Here is an 18,582-nt window from a genome sequence, read left to right on the forward strand (position 1 = left end):
AAGGACGCTAATATAATAAAATTATAACATAGAATAATAACATAAATAAAAATATAAAATAAATAAAGTAAAATAAATTAAGGAAATGCGTAGCGAATAAATTAGAAAATAAAGTTATTAATTCGAAAAAGATTTATATTTGCTAATAACGAATTCTAACTCTTGAAACAACTAAAAAAAATTGAACTTCTTTAAAAAACGTACTCATTTTTTTTTGTTTTTTTTTTTTGAATAATAAATAATAAGAAAAATATAAATGTCGAAAGTATCACTTTAACTTTAATAATAATTTGATTTCGAACTTAAATAAGAAATATTATATACTTTCAAACAGGATAAAAGGAAATCGGCCCCCCAAAAAAAAGTACCAATTTTTGAACACTATAATCCGTAGAAGCTCGATTTTTTTAGAAATTTATTTTAAATAACTAGATAGTTAGGCGCCTAAAATTTATTAAAGTAAAGCCTTAGCTTCTAGATACCACTTTGTAACACCCCGACGATTCTCTCTTTTCTAAAACAACATTTTAATATAAAACGTAGAGAATTATCAAGGCATTATCGCCCGTGTGAAAACGTAACGGCTTATTCAGAATTTTGCAGCGGAAAACATAAAACTAACTTTAGGTTTGTAAATAACCGATTACAGGTTTAATCCCAAAAATCATCCAACGAAAATAAGGAAATATAAATAATACGACAAGTTTAATATCCAAATTAACCAACCAAGTCACTTAGCAAAACAAAACTAAATACAAGCTCTCTAATCCCGATCCCAATGATGCATCATCTTCAAACCTGCAGATGGACAATGCTTATTGATCCTTAGAGACTGCTCACCAAAGATTGGGTCATCACAGGATCAATAAGGCATAGCCATGATCAACATGCACAAGCAAAAGCACGTAATCAGCAAAGCTGAGTACTACATACTAAATCAATAATAATCCTAACATGATTCTATTAAACGAACAATCATAACATGATGCTGATGAAACATAAGTAAGGGCAAACGACACATATTAATTTGAATACCACACTTGACTAGACTAAGCTAGACTGGACTAGACTTTTATAACAAGAGTATTATTTTAATTGAAATAGTCAATGGACTGAGTTGTCTACTAAAAACTTCTTCTTCTTCACTAAGGAAGACGAGGTACGGGCGCGACTCCGTAAACCCCAATGACCTGCGATATCGAGGGACTTTTGAATAAAATAGAACCGGTGATCAATCCGGCCCCAGAAAAAGCCATAGGCGACCCATGACCCCAACTCCTGATTGTCCGTCACTTTAGACGTGCATAGTCTAAAGCTATTGCTACTCAGTTTCACTTTACATGACTTAACTTTTAATACTTGGTTATGACTCATCAAACATAAATAAACACAACTTCTTTTATCTTTGAATTAAACAAGTCATCACAACGTTCAACCAAGAGCCAATCCCAACTATTTTAATCCTTCCTTTATCCATATTTAAAAACCTTTATTAGGTATAAGGTTCAACTACCAAACAAGGTCCTCGGCCCTTATAAAGTAGTGAAAATCTAAAGAGGAACAACGATCAATAAAGATCTAAACCAATATTAAATAATATAAAGTTCCCCAACACCAACATGCTTGCATCAATATTCCATGCTAACATGATTCAATTCTTATAAATAAAGTTCTATGCTCAACGCATTAATTCAACGACATTGAACATGAAATTCCAACATAAACAAGTTCATAAATATAGTCATCATATTCTCAATACAACACACATCCAAGCACACAGGTATGTACGTACCTTGTGTAAACAAACTGATAGACCACTTTAACGAATTCAAAAGTCGCCCACAAAGAATTCTCCGCCTAAAATAATCAAGAAACGTACCCAAATCAATTCCTAATAATTTACAGCAACACTAACATACTCTAAACACATCCTAAACATATTTAGAACATTCCCCAATATCGAAACTTAATTAATTAACTTCCTAGAATAGTGATTAATTCACTAACGATCCCTAATTATCATAAACTCCAACAAACGTTCCTTTTTAAATTTCCAGCAATATAAAATAATTCAAAACTTGCTCAAAATATATTCAACATCCTTAAGATCATAAAAAAATAATAACTTTAATAGGTATAATCATTCTATTATGATTTTAAACATAATAAAACCTTAAAAATTCATGCTTTAATAGTTTAAAATACTTATTTAACCAAATTAATAAACCTGGAAATTAAATTTGTTACTTAAACATAATATAAAATCTGAAAATATACTTTAATCATAATAACTTGTAATTTATATTCAATAAACACGAATTAAATTAATAAAACTCCATTAAAACTCTAACTTAAACGCAATTAACAAATCTGAAAATGATTACATTAATTTCAACAACATATAATCTGAAATTTCTAAATACATCATCAAAACTTAATAATTTAAATATGAAAACCCTAATTAAATTATTAAAACATTAATATTACATTAATTAAATTTAAGAGTAAAGGATTAACCAAAACAAGGAGAGAGAGTGGCTGGCCGGCGGAGGTACGACGGCAGAAGCACTGGTGGCCGCGGGTTGGGCGACGCGACTGGTGTTGGTGGTCGCGGGTGGTTGCGGTGGTTGTTGTCGTGGCGGCTGAGTTTGCGGGGCAGGAAGAAAAGAAGCAACGAGAGAAGGGGTCGTTGCGTGTGTGGAGGAGAAAGAAGGGAGAGGAGAGGTTTCTGGTTTGGGCGAAGGACGCGGCGGCGCAGCAATGACTGGGCGGCGACGCTACGGTGGTGCGGAGGCTGAGCGAGAACAAAAACAGAGCAACTATTAACGTGCAACCGAAACCAAGGAGTTTAGGAGAACGAAAGAGAGAGAAGGAGAGGTACCGACGGCGGAGGGGACTGGCGGCAGGAGGTTGGTGGCACTGACGGTGGTCCAGCGAGGCTGCTGGCTGGCGGTTGAGCAAAGGGAGGAAGAGGAAGCAGGTTCCACGAAATTGGGAGGATGAGGGTTGAGGGTTTTTGCTGCTTGATTTTCACGTGAAATTGAAAAGGGAATGGTTTTGGCTTTTGTTTCTTTTGTTTTACGTGAACTCAACAAGTGTGGGGAGTTTTGGGTTTATCTATTTGGGCTTTGTCAACTTGGGCTAGGAATTAGAATTGAGTTTGTTTGAATCCAAAACCGGTTATGATTATTTTCCAAATTCCAATGTATTTCGTAATTCAAATTCTTTTCAACATAAAATTCTAAAATCATTCTTGATTGCACAAACCGTTAAAATATTTAGGATATATTTAAATAAAATTAAATATACATTAAATATATAATAAAGTTCTAAAATCGTTAAATATTTAGAACGTAATAAAAATAAAATTAATATACGTTAATTATATATTTATTACTTAAAATTCATAAATTCTATTTAAATATAAATAATGTACGTTAATATATATTATAAAATTTATAAATTTACGGGGGATTACATGTGGACTATCTACGGAGGGACGACATTTGGAGTCCTAAAGACTTGTTCTTGTTCGGTTCGGGCGCAGCTAGGGAGGGCACGCTACAAAGTGTATGCTCCTAAATTATGCTAAATGATTATGTGTAAATAATATGTTTTCCTGGCTTTATGGTTTTTCCGCATGATTTATGTATTGTCATATGTATCATAACCTATCAGTACGACGCCTAGACCTGCACCGCGAAAGTTAGATGAACCGTCGACGAAGAGTGTCCATACCTCTTCTACGTTATTGATGAGTTTGACTTCGTCGTCCGCTATCTTCTCCAAGTCGGGGCTAAAGTCTGCCACAAAGTCTGCTAGGGCCTGCGATTTTACCGCCGTTCTCGGTTGGTACTTGATGTCGAAGCTTCCTAGCGCCATCGTCCATTTCTCCATTCGTCCTGTTAGTTCTGGTCTACGCATCACAGACTTGATTGGATAATTAGTCATCACCACTATTTGGTGAGTTTCGAAATAATGCCTTAGCTTTTTTGCTGCAGTGACGAGTGCTAAAACGAGTTTTTCGAGGGAGGAATACCTGGTTTCTGCTTCTAGTAGTGACTTACTGATGTAGTAAATAGGTAGCTGTTGCGTTTCGTCTTCTCGAGCTAGTACCGCACTAACTGCTGTTGGGCTGACGGCTAGGTAGAGTTGTAGGACTTCGCCCTCTTTGGGCTTGGACAAGAGGGGTGGCGACATCATGTATTTTTTGAGGTTTTAAAGGGCCGTTTCGTGGTCGTCGGACCAGCTAAAACCCTTGTTTTTGCCCAAGACGTCGTAGAATAGACGACACTTGTCCGACGACCGCGAAATAAAACGATTTAGTGCCGCCACTCTCCCTGTCAAGCGCTGTACCTCTTTTATGTTCCTGGGGGACTGAATGTTGATGATTGCGCGCACCTGGTCGGGGCTGGCTTCGATTCCTCGTTGGGTGACGATGTAACCTAAGAATTTTCCTGCAGACACTCCGAAAGAACATTTAGTCGGGTTAAGCTTCATACCGTATTTCCTCAATATGTCGAAGGATTGTCGTAGGTGTTCGACATGGTCGTCAGCCTTCCTTCATTTTACTAGCATGTCGTCGATGTAGACCTCTATCGTGTCTCCAAGTTGGTCTTTGAACATTTTGTTGACCAATCGTTGGTATGTCGCACCTGCATTTTTAAGACCAAAAGGCATGACTTTATAACAATAAATTCCTCTGTCTGTTACAAAAGATGTTTTTTCCTGGTCGTCTGGGTGGATAAGGATCTGGTTGTATCCGGAGTAGGCGTCCATGAATGTTAGTAGCTCGTGTCCGGCAGTGGCGTCGACCAGGGCGTCGATGTGCGGCAGGGGGAATGTGTCTTTGGGGCATGCTTTGTTGATGTCTGTGAAATCGATGAAAACTCTCCACTTTCCATTCTTTTTATTGACGACGACGACATTTGCTAACCAATCTGGACACTTGACTTCTCTGACTTTCCCGGAATCTATCAGTTTTTGGACCTCCTCGTCTATGATTTTATTTCAGGTGCAAACTTTTGTCGTTTCTGTTTCACTGGCTTAAAGTTGGGGTCGACATTGAGTTTGTGGGTGATGACGTCCGGACTAATTCCTGTCATGTCCTCGTGCGACCAAGCGAAGCAGTCCGAGTTTTCTCTTAGGAATGACACTATCTGACTTTTGATGTTGTGAGGCAGCGACGCTCCGATCCTTACTACTCGGTCTGGCTTTGTCTGATCTAGTATTATCTCATCGATCTGTTGGTCGTCGGGGTCGTCTACCGTCGACCCTGGTTGTAATTGCTAGATGGATGACTTTGATGGTTTCAGCGTCGTTTCATAACATTTCTTTGCGTCCCTTTGTTGTCCTTTGATTTCCATGACTCCCCATTTGGTTGGAAACTTGATTGACTGGTGGTATGTCGATGACACTGCTTTCATTTTGTGGATCCATGGTCGTCCTAGAATGACGTTGTATGCTGATGGGCAGTCGACGACTTTGAACTTGGTCATCACATTAACACCTTCTGCGTACGTAGGCAACGATATCTCCCCTACTATTCGTAGCGACTCTCCACTGAATCTTACTAAAACCGTCGACCTTGTGATTATACTCTTTTCTTCTAGTCCCATTTCTTGCAGAGCCTCTAAGAACAGTACGTTTGCTGAACTGCCGTTGTCGATCAGTATACTTTTGATGAGAGCGTTGCCTATTGGGAGCGATATGACTAGCCCGTCGTGGTGTTCCTGTTGTGTGTCGGTTGAATCTGAATCGTCGAAGGTTATTGTCATCGCTGCTAATGACTTGTCGAGTGCTACTTCATCTTCGGTCTGCCCCTCTTTGACGGCTTCAGATTCGCCTCTGTTGATTTTTTTAGCTGCAGAAGAAGTTAGTCCACATATATCTGAACCACCAGAAATAACATTTACCACTTTTTCGAACATGGGCGGGGCCGGTCGGTCGCTGCTTGGTGCTGGGCTGGGTTGGGCGTAGCTGTCCTTGTTGTACGCCTCCTTCCCTTTGTCGCTCAGCAGATCCTTCAAGTGGCCTCTTTTCAATAGATACGCTACCTCCTTTTTGAGGGAGATGCATTCCTCGGTTGTGTGGCCATTGTCGCGGTGGAAGTCGCACCACCTGCTCATGTCCTTCATGGAGTCTGGTCTGTCACTTTTCTTAGGCCATCTGACGGTACCACCTACATTTTGAAGGGCGTTTACCACGCCTCCGATGTCGACGTTGAAGCCATACTCAGAGATGGGGGGATAAACGACCCGTTCATTCCTGTAAACATTGTTAGTGTCATCGTATTGATTGACATTTTGTACCTGGTTCTTCCGGTTATACGGCTGGTGTCACCAGCTGCTACTCCTTGGGGTGTACGATCTCCTGTCGCTGCTGCCCCCTGTTGAGCGTTGGGATGCTGTTTGGATGACCTCGTCGTCTCCAATCCGCATTTGGGCGGTGGCTCTCGATCGCACCTCCTCGAAGGTTGCACAGGGGTACTTGGTTATTTCCCGGTACAGCTCCGAGTTGGGGATGAGACCTCTTTTGAATGCCTCGATAGCTGTCCTGACATCACAGTTTTTTATACTAATTTTTTCACAATTAAAGCGGTTAAAGTAATCGCGTACCGACTCGGTTGGTCCTTGAACCAACCGATAGAGGTCACTGGTTTGCTTTTCCAATTGGCGACTGCTGGCGAACTGTTGATAAAAAGCGTTGATTAGGTCGGACATGCAAGAGATGGATCCGGGGGCGACGTTCATGAGCCATTCCAGAGCTGCTCCATCGAGGGTACCGCCGAACGACTTGCACATGACAAGCTCGACCAAATCGTATGGGATTCCGATCTGCCACATGCGCTGCTTGTAGAAGTTGACATGTCGGTAAGGATCAGACGTTCCATCATACAGGGTGGTCCAGGTAGGGAGTCGAAGTGTGTGTGGGACCGTTACACTAGCGATCGCTTCACAGAATGGTGATGCCGCATACCCGTCGGTTGGTTCGGTCTCTACTGGTGTGGGTGCTCCGGGTAGCTTGATCATTAGCTTCATCAGGCGAGAGTAATGCTTTGTCATGCGAGCATCCATCTTGTTCAGGCGCTGGGTCACCGGGTCTGAGTTCGATCCGTCTTCCTCACCTTGGGGCTCTTCGTCGTCGGTCAGATCTTCGAAATCGTCGGGCATCTCGAATGTCAGCTTTCTCGGCTTCCCACCAGTCTTAAAACGCGACTGGTATCTTGAGCTCTTCACAGAATCGAGCTCTTTTTGCAAGGTTTCAGTGGATGCCCTTTCTTGGGCCAGCTCTGCTTGGGCCTTTTCGTAGGCTGCTTTCATCTCTGCGAGCGTCATTTCTTCAGTAGACATGATGTGAGGGGTGATTTTGTGTGAAACCGAGTTAATGTCCCCACAGACGGCGCCAAGCTGTTTATGCCAAATTTCGTCTAGGGGCGACTTTCGGCTAGGGTCGACACTAACTAAGCGATGAACGAATGAAGCAAATAAAAGAGACACGACACAGAGAAGTGTTGACGCGGAAAACCCAGGAATAAGGTAAAAAACCGCGGATAGCTATGAGGCTATCAATCCACTAAGTATTCTATCTAATTGTTTATGTATTTTTCTAATGATCAATACAGGGAATTAAAGAGCTAATACAAGGATTATATGAGCGCTTGATAGCTTGAGAGTTTGAGTGCTTGAGTGCTTGAGTTAACTTGTGCTTTAGGGTCATCGTCTTCGTGCTTTTATAGGATAGTTCCAACGGTCCTGTTAGTTGAGAGAATCCCACAAAGATAGGGATCTCCTTATCACACGTTTCTCCAGTCTTCAACCAATTCCGCGCTTCTCGTGCATATCTTGGACTTGTTCTGCTAGCGTGACGGCGCTGCCTGTCATGGGCCTTGGGCTAACCTATCTTTGCCAATTTATTCCTCGAGGTTACGTCTCTGTCGCTTGCGCGTTGTCGCCAGTCCTTCGTCGTCTATGCCTCGTCGTACGATGCTACGTCAGACGCGTCTCCCTGGCACGATGTTCACCTGTGACACGACAGAACCTGGTTGACATGACATGATCAAACGTTAGAGCGGTTATGTCGCTAGTCCAAAAAGTGGGATAACAGATAGTAATTCGTAAATTATCGTAACATAAATTCGTGAATCAAACACCCTTAATTTTTTTAACTAGTGTAATGGGCTAGAAATGCGAGTAAAGCCTTCTCCATCATATGAAGCCGAAATAACCTCAGCCCTAATATTAATCTTTTTTTTTTTTTTTTTTTTTTTTTTTAACTTATGTAATGGGCTAGAAATACGAGTAAAGCCTTCTCCATTATATGAAGCCGAAAAAACCTCAGCTCTCATCAGTTAAGAAACCCTAAACTCAGAAAGAGAGCAGCTGCTGCTACAGCCGGAGGAGAGAGAAAATCGTGAACTTCAACTATGGTAAGCGTCTCCATCTTCTCTCTGTTCATCTTCTTCTACTAATCTGACCCCCTTTGCTAACTTTTTCTGCGTTTCAATGGCAGACTTTCAAGCGAAGGAACGGAGGCCGTAACAAGCATGGTCGTGGCCATGTCAAATTCATTCGCTGCTCCAACTGCGGCAAATGCTGCCCTAAGGTCTCCATCTTTCTAACTGATTTTTTAGGTTTTTTCCTTCCGATTTGCTTGTATTTTTATGCATATATGATAGTATGAACTGTTGATTGTTGAAAGTGTAATAGAAATTTCTGTTTTCCATTGTTGTTGGATGCTTAATTTTATAGATCGTATACTCTTTTGTATGTTTCTTTGAAATCAAGGTGATTTTTTTCCTGATGAATATCAATGTTGAAATAGTTGTCATTTTTATTTATTAGAAACTAGAAATTATATGTATTACCTAGAAAATATGATTGAAATTCGACGAATTGGCACATATATGATTTAGATAAAAGAGATTAAAGTGCTGACAGCAAATGTCTGGGTTATCTTTTGGAATGTGGGTGTGTTATTTGTTTGGATTGAGTTGGTTTAAATGTTAATGTTTTGTTATTGGATTTGGTTGTGTAAAGGACAAGGCCATCAAGAGATTTATTGTGAGGAATATTGTTGAACAAGCTGCTGTTCGTGATGTTCAAGAAGCTTGTGTCTATGATGGTAAATTATTCGTTCCTTGTTAACTGTAAAGTGACTGTGATTGTTTTGAATTTCTATGTGAATTTGAGATTTGTTTTTGCTGATACTTTATGGATGTTTGTGTATGTTTTTGAAGGCTACACTCTTCCAAAGCTGTACACAAAGATGCAGTATTGTGTTTCATGTGCTATCCACTCCCATGTGGTGAGGGTGCGATCTACCACCGACAGGAGGAAGCGTGACCCACCCCCTCGTTTCCCTAGACGCAAGGTACTCAACTAACTCATTTGCTAATTTGTAACTTCATTTGGGTGTTTTTTTTTTTTTTTTGCTGTATGAAATAGTAAATGTGCTACTCCTACAATATACATTGCTCAGAGTCGCATTTTCAGTGCTCCGTTTTTGGTTTCATGTAGAGATTGTCTCTAAAACCATTCCTAATGAAGTCATGTGAGAACTAAGCGCTAGTTTAGGTGACATGGTAGATCAGGATGTAATTTGGAAAGTTTGACTTTCTACAATAGAAGTATATTTTCCTTTGCATCTTAGGCAAGTGATATATTTTTTCTTGCAGTCAACCAAGTTGTCATATTCTCAAGTAGCTTGTCTATGGTAGAATGTACAGAGCATGCATGCTTTAAAAAAAATTCATTTATTTGAAGCCAATATCATAGATTGATTTCTTCACACTTGTGGTTATGAGAATCTTATTGAACGATAAGAAGCTGTTGTCATTTTCTTGTTAAGTTGATATCCTATTCAAAGTGTTGTGATTAATTATGGTAATGGTTTTTCAGGAGGATGCACCAAGGGGGGCCGGTGCCGGTGCTGGTGCTGGTGCAGGAGCTCCAGGAGCTCGTCCTGCTGGTGCTCCAGGAGCTCGTCCATAAACGCCATAGAGAGCAAGTCATGTTTATCTTAAGCCTGATGTTGAGTTTATCTCACAGATTTTGAGAACTTCAGTCCTAAGTTTGGAACATAAGTTTTTTTACCTTAAGTATACACATGTGTTCTCTTTGTTTAGCTCTATTTGGCCCTTAAGGGGGATGATTGTTATTCATTGTTTTAATGCCTCAACTTGTTTTTCAAAATCTGTTACAGTGCTTCTGTTTGTGGAGTAGTTTATCAGTGATCTGCGTTTGATGTAGTGGCTTTCTTGTTGTGGATCAAATCCTGGTAGGTGCATATCTATGTAGAGGCTTCCTTTGTTGGCCATTCGGCTTTGCTGTGCCAAGTTTATTGTACACCTTTTAACTAATAGTGTCAAGTTGTCTATATCCTAATTGGGATATCAAGGATCTGAAGTGGGTATGTGGTGTAAAATAAAGAATCAGAGTAATGTAGGTAGGACTATCCTTTTTGCTACCCGTTAAATATTTTTTCTTGGCTGACTAGTCTCTTACCCCGGATCATTCTACTATGACCATTGCTTAGAATTAATATGGGCCATAAAAAAAAGCTTTTCTTTTACCTTTCAATTTAATTTAAATAATATATTTTAATGATTTTAATAGTTTTTATCTTTAAATTTAAATAACTATTTCTTTTATAAAAGTAGTTATGTAATTTCTGAATTTTCCAAAATTAATTATTTGTATTTTGCAAAAATGTAAACATTAATAATTAGGATAATTAAGATAATTAGCCAAATCTAATTAAGAATGGGGTTTGTAAATTTCTCTTTCCATTGGCCAAGCCGTCGTTTGACCACCATGTGTGAATGGGCTTGGTAGGTACGCACGACCATCGATCGGCGTCGTGGTGCGAGTTGTTGGTTGCGGGGGAGGGGGGAGGAGTCCAGAGTGGATGTGATTTGTTTATTAACGAAATGGAGGTGGCTGTGAAGGGGAGGGGCGTGACGGGAATGGGTGGGTGCCGAAAAGGGGATGCGCAGGGGGAGGCAATCGGGAGGGGGGTGCGACGTCAGGGGCTGCAACGGGGAGGGGGCGGCGACTTGGGGACTGCAATGGGAAGGGGACGACGACGGGATGGGCTAAATTTAGGCCCATAAGTAATAACAATTTGCAACTAATAACATAAAAATAATTCTGCCTTGGTTGTTATGAACATGTTGACTTACTTTAAAACACCATTGGTTTGAGGTTCAATCCTTCATGTAACATTTTTTGTGTTTTTATTTTTGACATTTATTTGATAACCATCTTTTTTTCTGTTTATTTTTTGACATTATATCTTCTAAAATAAAAGATAAATCTTACCGAAATTATTTTTAATATTCTTTTAATTAAATATCAAACTTATTATTTGTGTTTTTATTTTTGACATTTACTTGATAACCACATCTTCTTCCTTTTTATTTTTATGTTTTATTTTTTAACATTTACTTATATCTTCTAAAATAAAAGATAAATATTACAGAATTATTTTTAATAATTATTTTAATTAAATACTCCCTCTGTCCCTTAATACTCGCACCGTTTTGACTTTTTGCACTATTCACATAATTCACTTTGATCCTATTTTATTTCTAGTTTATGAAAATAAATGTTAGTATATAATATATTGTTGGCTTCATCTTAATATATATTTTCAAATATTAATATTTTTATAAGTTTCTGTAATATGTAGTTAAAAAATATTGATGGTCAAAGTTGTGCATTGGGAAGCGTGTTCAGTCAAAACGGTGCGAGTATTAAGGGACAGAGGGAGTATCAAACTTGTACCTATTATCACTCATGAGATTAATGTAAAAAGTGAATCACTCATGAGATTAATATTATAAAAAATTATATTATAATCTATTTGTTTAAGGTAACTTGCAAAAAAATATAAGGACATTACCTAAAACGAAAATATAAATTGACATTGTTGTTGATTTTTGCGATGGTAAATGTCCGTCTATATTGTTGGTAGTTACCTTAAACTATTTTTAGAATTAAGTATTGACAATATGTTGAAAACGTGTTATGGTAATGTCCGTCTACATCGTTGGTAATTACGTTAAACTATTTTTAGAACTAAGTACTAACCATTTTTATTTCTTTTTATTTTTGATATTTACTTATATATTTTAAAATAAAAAGATAAATCTTATGAAAATTACTTTTAATATTCTTTTAATTAAATATCAAACTTTTAACTATTATCTTATTTCAATAAATATAATATCATGGACATATAGCGATTAACTTGAAAAGTGAATCACTCGTGAGATTAATACAACAGCAACAACAACAACAACATAGTCCCAAAATGATTTGGGGTCGGCTAACATGAATCGTCGTAGGAGATCGTCATTGTCACCAATCAAATCAGAAATGAGCAAGAAATAATAAGAAAAACAAGGAAGAGAAAGTGGAATTAATGAAAGTAAGATAAGAGAAAAATGTGTGTATATATATATATATATATATATATATATATATATATATATATATATATATATATATATATATATATATTATATAAAAATATTGTAAAAGCTAATAGAAAATAATTAAAGTTAAAATAAATGAATAAGTAAAATAAGTACATTTCAAAATAGCATGTAAAATAAAAAATTTAATTTTTAAATATAAGGACATTTCCCAAACGCAACTATTATAAAAATTAACTCGTGAGATTAGTGTTATAAAAATTATATTATAATAATTTGTTTGAGGTAACTTGCAAGAAAATATAAGGACATTACCCAAACGCAACTATTTTTAGAACTAAATACTCCGTTCGTTCCATAATGTTCCTCAGTTTTCCATTATGCGCGGTCTCCAATGTACTACTTTGATCTTTAATAGTTTTAATTCACATTAGTAAAAGAAATTTAAACAATGATATTTAGAAAATTTATTTTGAAACGTATCATGTGATATCGCACAAGTCAATATTTTTACTCTTAATTATACTATTAATTACGCTCAAAGTTTTTAAACTTTGACCATTTGAATAGTGAACATGAGGAACATTATGGAATAGAGGGAGTATTAACCATTTTCTTATGGATGTGTGTTACCATCCTTATGCTCTTATGGATATTACCTACATCATCCATGGATAGTATCCAAACACAATATACATAGTATCCATCCTTATTTTTCTTAATTTAATTTTCATTTATAACTTATTTTTTTAAGCTTTTAATTACTTTTTTTATTTTTCTTGCAAGTTGTTTTAAATATAATTTATAAACTTAATTATTATTTTTATTTGTTTTAATGCATAAAAAGTGTGAGTTTATAATTACGAGTTAAAAAGAATAAAAATCTTTAATAAAACTAATTAAGTTACAAAATAATAAATAAAGGTGTCAACACAGTATTCATCATCTTCTCCCCTCATACTCCCAGTAGCTTACATGGCCTCATACGCACATTATTATTGGGCTATGTCGTGGTAATTTCCATCTATGTTGTTCGTAGTTACCTTAAACAACTTTTAGATCCAAATACTTCTTCATTGTTTTCTTGGTTTTTACCACTAGCTTTAAATTAAATTTCCATCTAAGCTCGTCCAAACTCGAGCTCAAACTCAAAATCAACGAGCATGTTCATGAACATAACTCGAACAAAATAAATTTTTAACTTCACAACGCAATGTACTGACAATTTTCAACTTTTAACTTCATAACGAACCAAACTTGAGCAATTTTGTGCTCAGCCCTTTCTCTTGGGTAATTAACTTTAAATAAAAAATTTAATAGAAATAATTCTATGAATCCTAATTGTTTGGATATTTAACATTTACATTAGGTGTATTTAACAATAGCGTTTAGTTTAAGCTTTTTTTTTTCTTATATATATATTTTTAAATTTAATTTATAAGCTTAAGATTTATTTTTAATGCATGAATAAACTATATAATTAAGAGTTAAAAAGGATAAAAATTGTCAATCTAATTGAGCTACAATATAAGAAATAAAGCTAAAAATGAATAAAAATTATAGGAAAATAACCAAGAAAATTAAGAATTGTTTATATTTAAAAATTGTTTAATGTAATTACCATCAATTTAAATTGGACATTACCAACACATGAAGCCAAGAACAAAGTCCTTGTTCGTGATTTTTAGGATTTTCAAAAACACGATATAGATTGACATTGTTGGTGGTGGTGCCCATGTAGGTTGTTGGTAGTTACCCTAAATATTGTTTAGATTATGTTGGTAATGTCCATCTATGTTATTGGTATTACCTTAATTAATTTATAAGAATAATTATTATTTAAAGTTATGGGAAAGAACGAAGTGTTAGGTTATGATACATGTGAACAACATAAATCATGCGGAAAAACCTTAATGCCAGGAATCATATTAATTGCACATAATCATATAATTAGTTTAGGATGCATACACTTTGTAGCGTGCCCTCCCTAGCTGCGCCCGAACCGAACAAGAACAAGTCTTTATGACTCCAAGTGTCGTCCCTCCGTAGAAAGTCCACAGTACGTCCGGATCCGCCTTAAGCTTGACCAACTAGAATCGCCCTTAAGGTACTTAGAATTTTCGGCTAATATGTGGCAAGTGTTTGGCTGATTTTTGCTTGAAAATCTTACCTTTGAATACTTGAAAACTCATTTATAAATTTGTGAACCTAGGCACATATTTATAGAGTCATGGAAAATGATTTAGAATCCTATTAGAATACCAATTAGTTTAATTAGAATCCCTTTAGAACTCTATTAAATAAATTCTATCTACTAGGATTAGGATTTAATCATAGAACGAATTCCAATAGCTTTAGGATTCGAATCGCACACAACCGCATGAAGGAAATAATGCCCTTGGTCCAAGTATGCATATAATGTTAAGTCTAATAAATGCGGTTCAGTATTAATTAACAAGTTAATAATTCAGTGAGATCAAGTGAGCTGAATGCCTAGCTAGAGGCCGCTTCAGTTCAAGTGGAATTAATGATATTAATCCACAGCTTACTCTTGACTGAACCCGTAGGGTCACACAAATAGTACGTAAACGGATCAAGTATTTAATGGCATTAAATACTCCATCTATGGATATTCGGAATCCACAGATCTTGGTTTCAGTGGGAGCTGAGATCGTCACAAGCAAGAAATGAATACTCCGGAAACGATGATATTGCCGAAAACGGAAATATGGATCGTATCAGAAATATAAATATTATCCAAGTCGTAGATGTTCCCGGAAACGGAAACATGGTACGTATCGGAAAATATTATTGGAAATGGAAATATTACCGAAATCGGAAATATTGCCGGAAACGGAAATATTGTCAGAATCGGAAATATTATCGGAATCGGAAAATAATTCCGGAAACGGAAATATTAAATATTTGTTCAAAACGGAAATTAATTCCGGAATCGGAAATATTAAATATTGTTCGTATCGGAAATGAATTCCGGAACCGGGAATTTAATCGGAAGCGCATCGTACGAATTAGCATCGGACGAGGCTTGCTAGGCGAAGGCCCAGCACGAAGCCAGGCCCGCGCCCAGCAAGCCGAGCGCCCAAACACGGAGCTGCCACAGCCTCGCCAGGCCCAGCAAGGCCTTTGGCGCGCGCGCTGAGCGTGCTGTTGGGCTGCGAGCAGCGGCTGCTCGTGTGGGCCGCAAGGCCTGCGCGGGTGGTGCGATGCTCGTGGCCATACGACGCTCGTGTTCGTAACAAATCCTAATCCTATTGGAATTCGTGTATTGATTAAATCCTAATCCTAATAGATTAAATTTATTATTTAGAGTTCAAATAGGATTCTAATTAATAAATCCACATCCTAGTAGGATTATAATTCCTTTTCCATATCTCTATAAATAGGTGCCTAGGGTCATAAATTATAGAGACAATTGAAGTATTCTAAAGGTAAGATTTTTAAGCAAAATCAGCCAAACACTTGCACCATAATAGCCGAAATTCCTAAGCAACCTTAAGGGCGATTCTAGTTGGTCAAGCTTAAGGCGGATCCGGACGTGCTGTGGACTATCTACGGAGGGACGACACTAGGAGTCCTAAAGACTTGTTCTTGTTCGGTTCGGGCGCAGCTAGGGAAGGCACGCTACAAAGTGTATGCATCTAAACTATGCTAAATGATTATGTGTAAATAATATGTTTCCTGGCTTTATGGTTTTTCCGCATGATTTATGTTTTGTCATATGTATCATAACCTTACAGTGGTATCACGAGCCTCTTATTATTTTCATAATCTAAATTGCATAAACATGGTTAAATATTACAAATTTGCAAGGAATTAAAAGGGGTGATTAATTTTCGTAATTGTTAATTAATTGCAAATTGCGTTTTTTTAATTATATGCACGCAGTTTTTCGGCAGAATGTTCGTTACTCAACCAAATCGAGTGATTTTTGTGTCAATTCCGCATGTAAAAGGCATTATAAAATTTTGACAAAATTAGTATTTTTCGCCGAAACCCAGAATTTCCAAATTCGAAGCCTAACTATGACTTTTCGGAGGTTTTAGTTTTTCGAACGCAAAAGTTTGTAAATTTAAGATGTTAAATTAAATATTTGCTATTCTTGTTGATAAATCTTGAATCTTTGATTGACCTACAGTATATGTTTAACAAGTTTGAATGCCTATGCTTGTTAATTATACAACCTAATTTGTAATTATGATTAATTTGTTGAAATTCGAATAATTTAGAATTGATTTGATTTTCATAATTAATTAATAATTTAATTAGGTACCAATGATTAAAATCCACCATAAAAATTGTTAATTTATGTTAAATTTTTAATTTTTATGACCTAGATTTGAATCCATGTTAATCGGAAATTAATTGATTAATAAATTTTCGATTTTTCGCCCTAAAATTATGAAAATAATATGTTTTATTAATTTCTCATTAATTTGGAATTAAAAATTTTAAATTTTTATGAAAACGCTCATTAATGTTGCACGCACAAAGCAATGGAAGCTACGTGTTACCCTTAAGGGGTGTTGTATAGTGCGGGCACGCGACGACGGGCAAGGGAGCTCGTCGCCCGTGCGGTACGAATGCAGCGAGCAACCTAGCGCATGGCGCGCGCACGAGGCAAGGGAGCCTGTGCGTGTGTGCTGTGTGTTTGTGGCGATGGGCGAAGGGCGAAGGCGTGGCACGAAGAGAGGCGCGCGCGCGCGAGGGCGAGAGCTGGTCGCCCACCGATCGCTGCTCCGCGCACCAACACGCGTGGCCTCGAGGGCTTGCTTGCGCGAGCGAGCGAGCGCTCCCATCGTAGCTGCTGCGATGCATGCGGGCAAGCAGGCTGCGCGCAAGCGTGGCTTGGCTTGCTGCGTTTGCGCGTGACTGCTGCTGCGATGTGCCATGGGCCAGCGATAGGTCGTGCACTCGACGGGGCTTGGGCGCAAGACGGAGTTTTCAATCCGTTTTCATGACGGACTTTGAAGTTGAAGCTTCAAGATGAAGTCGGGCCATACTAGATCACATTTATCTTATGCATGCTTTAAGTTATTTATTGCTTTAAGTATGTCTTAATTATGCATGAGATTGTGGCTTGATTATGTTGCATGATTAAGGATTTTAGTTCACTTAAAATCTAACCAACATAGTAAGAGCCTTAACTTCCAAACTTAAAAATTGAGTTAAAAGGTGCCATGCCAAAATAAACACTTACTTGGATATCCTTTACATCAATCTAGTAATAGTTTTCGCTCAGCGAGGTGTTACTTATTGGTCCTAAAGGGGTAAGGTACACAAATAATTGTGAGTACATGTTAGTTTTGGTGAAACTCAACGATATAAGTAAGGAGTCCTTTTATGTCGTGGCAAAATCGATAGGTTTACCTAATAAGTTCTTAGACGTACCTATCAACCAAGAGTAGTTTCTAGACTATTAGCAAAAGGTTTTTGCTTACCCAAAATGTTTTAGAATTGAGTCAAAATACAAAATGTGCTTAATTCTTCAATGGTTTTAGGGTCTTGGAATCATTTTATTCACACCTGCCGGAACAATAAAATCGAATAAAATGCTAATAACTTGTTTGAATTGCATGATTGCTTTAATTCTCAAGTTATTATTCATGATAAATGTTTAGACTTTGCATGCTTCAATATATGTTTTAATTATTGTTTATAATTAAATATCTTGCACTGCAGTAAATCCTTTTATAAAGGTAACAGTAAATTTTCTCGATTGGTAGTGAATCCAAGAACGATTCACGGAAATGAGAGAAAGTGAGAAATTTAAAATGTACGTTTCTTATATCGACTTTTAAGGTTGTTTTCGAATATCAAAATCGAATGGCAAACCAATTGGTGCTTGTGAATTCAAAATACACTGTAGTTTTGAGATCATAAAGCATTGAGTTTAAAACGCTCAGCTTTACCAATGGTTAACAACCTAATATCTTTGTCCATTTAATTCTCGAATGAGTCTAGTCCCTAGACATTCGAATAGATCGATGCTTAGAGAACTTTAGAAGCTTCTGGTAAGATCATCTAGTTGAAACTTAATATTCAACATAAATGGTAAAGAACCTTGTTGGAGTGACATTGGACATATCTAACAAAGTATAAAATTCAACACTAAAGAATTCAAT

The 18,582-nt window shown here is 37.1% G+C and overlaps 2 protein-coding genes across 2 annotated transcripts; one reads left to right on the plus strand and one right to left on the minus strand.

Annotated features, from left to right (window-relative positions):
• Positions 1 to 5,288: 5,288 nt before the first annotated feature.
• Positions 5,289 to 7,337, minus strand: LOC130464104 (uncharacterized). The gene is made up of 2 exons (XM_056833513.1): positions 6,343 to 7,337; positions 5,289 to 6,267 (listed from the first exon to the last, which is right to left on the minus strand). The coding sequence occupies exons 1-2, from the start codon at positions 7,335 to 7,337 to the stop codon at positions 5,289 to 5,291; spliced, it is 1,974 nt and encodes a 657-aa protein (XP_056689491.1).
• Positions 7,338 to 8,271: 934 nt separating this feature from the next.
• LOC110779476 (40S ribosomal protein S26-3) lies at positions 8,272 to 10,209 on the plus strand. The gene is made up of 5 exons (XM_021983984.2): positions 8,272 to 8,428; positions 8,512 to 8,604; positions 9,039 to 9,123; positions 9,239 to 9,372; positions 9,900 to 10,209. The coding sequence occupies exons 1-5, from the start codon at positions 8,426 to 8,428 to the stop codon at positions 9,990 to 9,992; spliced, it is 408 nt and encodes a 135-aa protein (XP_021839676.1). The 5' UTR covers positions 8,272 to 8,425; the 3' UTR covers positions 9,993 to 10,209.
• The last annotated feature ends 8,373 nt before the right edge of the window (positions 10,210 to 18,582 follow it).

The sequence above is a fragment of the Spinacia oleracea genome, chromosome 1 (genome assembly GCF_020520425.1).
Source record: "Spinacia oleracea cultivar Varoflay chromosome 1, BTI_SOV_V1, whole genome shotgun sequence".
NCBI classification, from domain to species: domain Eukaryota; kingdom Viridiplantae; phylum Streptophyta; class Magnoliopsida; order Caryophyllales; family Amaranthaceae; genus Spinacia; species Spinacia oleracea.